Consider the following 2,504-nt stretch of genomic DNA (forward strand, 5'->3'; position numbering starts at 1 on the left):
TCAATCATCCATATCGGCATGACGACGTAGGCCTTTCGTCATCACTGCTTATGCTATCATTATTTCTTGACCCATCTTGTACTCTTGACGAGACGGAAGAGGCACGAAAAAAAAAATCAATACGGCTGCATTGTGCCAGTCGAGGTGCTGGGCATCCATCCCTCTGAACGCATTCGACGCGAGTTCGCATTCCCCGGCTGCTAGGTTTTGACCCTCCGCATTCGACCAGCCTTAGACCGACTTGCACTCAACGTCCCATTCCCAACCACCACAAGCTATCGCAGCCGCTCCTTAGCCTCTTCCACGACATTCATTCACCACTTGACACTCCCCTCCCTACGAATACTCGCCTCCCCGTCGTCCCTTCACACAACATTGCCAATGCGCCTCTAGCACCAGCTGCCCACCCCTAATCACGAACGAACGCCAACCTAACCAGCATTCGACACTCGAACTTCGCCTTGGCCATCCTTCCAACGACAGCCTGCTTCAACTAAACCTCCAACTCTACTCCAAAAACTCCCATCTCACTTCGAAGCGCGCCCCAACGTACGAGTTGCTCTCAAGGCGTCAGCTCGAATTGACCACCAGTCAAATCACCATTCTCTATGCCACCTTACGGTTCCCTGCACTCGCCATCGCTGGGTAAAATGGAACACTCTAGAGCTCAGTACGGCAGGAGGGGGATGAACATGGGAAATGTCATTGGCGACCCCTTTGCCCTCGCATCAATCTCCATTGCCATGGTATGTCGCTGAACTCGCGTCGCCCATCGTTCGCGTGCTAATCTGTTGTCTCTCAGCTGGCGTGGGTCATCGCGTTTATCAGCAGCATCGTCGCTGCGGTACAGACAAATGATCTCCCCAACCTTGCGTGGTGGATCCTCGCTCTCGAAGTTGGCATCGTCGGCGCCGTCTTCTTCGTTATTGCCTCGGACACGATCCAGACGTATCACGTTGCCTTGACAGCCTACCAAACACTTGCGCTTGCCACCTTGTCTATACTTCTTAACAGGATCGTATATGATGGTCGTGGCGCTATGCAGGCTGCGTCTGCCGGCTATGTCCTGCTGTCGGTTGTCATGGTAAGACCTTCTCGTTCATGTCCCGCTCGACCTCACTGACTTTTCCCTTCTAAGGCACTCTGGATGATTTACTTCGGCTCCGCGCCTTCGGCCTCACCACGTGCTTATGTCGACTCCTTTGCCCTGCAAAAGGAGGGACACGGCTCACGCAACACGATGACGTACGGCACGGGACGCCCCGAAACGTCCACTTCGGTCCAACCTCCACAGATGTACACATCGGCGCAGTTGAACGGTTTCGAAAACCCCTCTCCCGTCGGCGGCATCTCGCAATCGCAGGCGCCTCGGAACTCCGCAGTGCCGAACCTGAACTCGACTGGAGTGACGGCGAACGGCAAGCCGCCAGGCCAAGACCAGGAGGTCGGCCCGCCGACAGAGTACCCTTACCGTGCCAAGGCCATCTACAGCTACGAGGCCAACCCTGAAGATGCGAATGAGATCTCATTCAGCAAGCACGAGATTCTCGAGGTCAGTGATGTCAGCGGGCGGTGGTGGCAAGCGCGGAAGGAGAGCGGCGACACAGGTATCGCGCCAAGCAACTACCTGATCTTGCTATGAGTAATGAAAAAAGGGATTCGTCACGGCGGGGGAGACGCACGCGCATCTGCCGAAACTATATCCGGCTGCTTGGGTTCCTCCATGATTGTTTTGATTGTTTTTTTTTTCGGGTTTCGGCTGGAGTACGCTCAGGTCTCAGACAGGGACACCAATTTTCACCACTGCCATCATGAGGGCACGCATGACACCTACGGGTACAAATGCTACATTCTCCTTTCTTCTCTCCGTACCTGGTCCTCGCACCAGCCTCCACTACCTCTACTTCTTCCGCGGCTTTGACGTCAATGGGAATGGTTGCCGACCGCGCGACTATTCCTGTGCCAGCATGTGTGGCGGGATCAGGCCTTTCGTGTGTCGTATTCTGGGATGGGACTTGATTTTGACGACGGATTGGGTTTTCGGGCATAGGGATCGAGCCTCCGGCATCATCACTGAGGGAATACCCCATGTCGCTGGTGTGTTCAGGTTGTTGTTTACAAGAATTGCCCTGTTGAACATATGTTTGCTTTATTCTGCGTTTCACGAATTGTACCTGAGTCAAAGATTCTTGTCAACAGTGAAGTGTGTGATCTGATTGATGCGATGCTGCTTCTCGATACCCTATCACGCATGTGTCCCGAGGCGCACCTATCTTTTGATCTTGTGGTGTCTGTCGAGATGGGCTGCTTTTCTCGACCAATGGATCGATGTAAGCAGTGGCAAAATGAATCGGATCTCTTCAGAGCCGGCCAATCTGGATGTCGGTAGGAAGCTGTCTTCGGAGGTGGGCGTGATGGTCGTCGCAGAAACCTATGGCCGGGCGGCTGTACAACCGCAGTCGTGCTGATTCGGGCTTGGCTGATTCGCTTCGTACACCAGGCCG

The 2,504-nt window shown here is 54.3% G+C and overlaps 1 protein-coding gene across 1 annotated transcript; it reads left to right on the plus strand.

The window, feature by feature from the left end:
* Positions 1–650: 650 nt before the first annotated feature.
* VDBG_02327 (osmosensor protein) lies at positions 651–1,642 on the plus strand (the record flags this gene model as incomplete). Its single annotated transcript, XM_003008093.1, has 3 exons — positions 651–746; positions 803–1,084; positions 1,139–1,642. The coding sequence occupies 3 exons, from the start codon at positions 651–653 to the stop codon at positions 1,640–1,642; spliced, it is 882 nt and encodes a 293-aa protein (XP_003008139.1).
* Between the last annotated feature and the right edge of the window lie 862 nt (positions 1,643–2,504).

This window comes from Verticillium alfalfae, genomic scaffold, assembly GCF_000150825.1.
Source record: "Verticillium alfalfae VaMs.102 supercont1.2 genomic scaffold, whole genome shotgun sequence".
Lineage (NCBI taxonomy): Eukaryota > Fungi > Ascomycota > Sordariomycetes > Glomerellales > Plectosphaerellaceae > Verticillium > Verticillium alfalfae.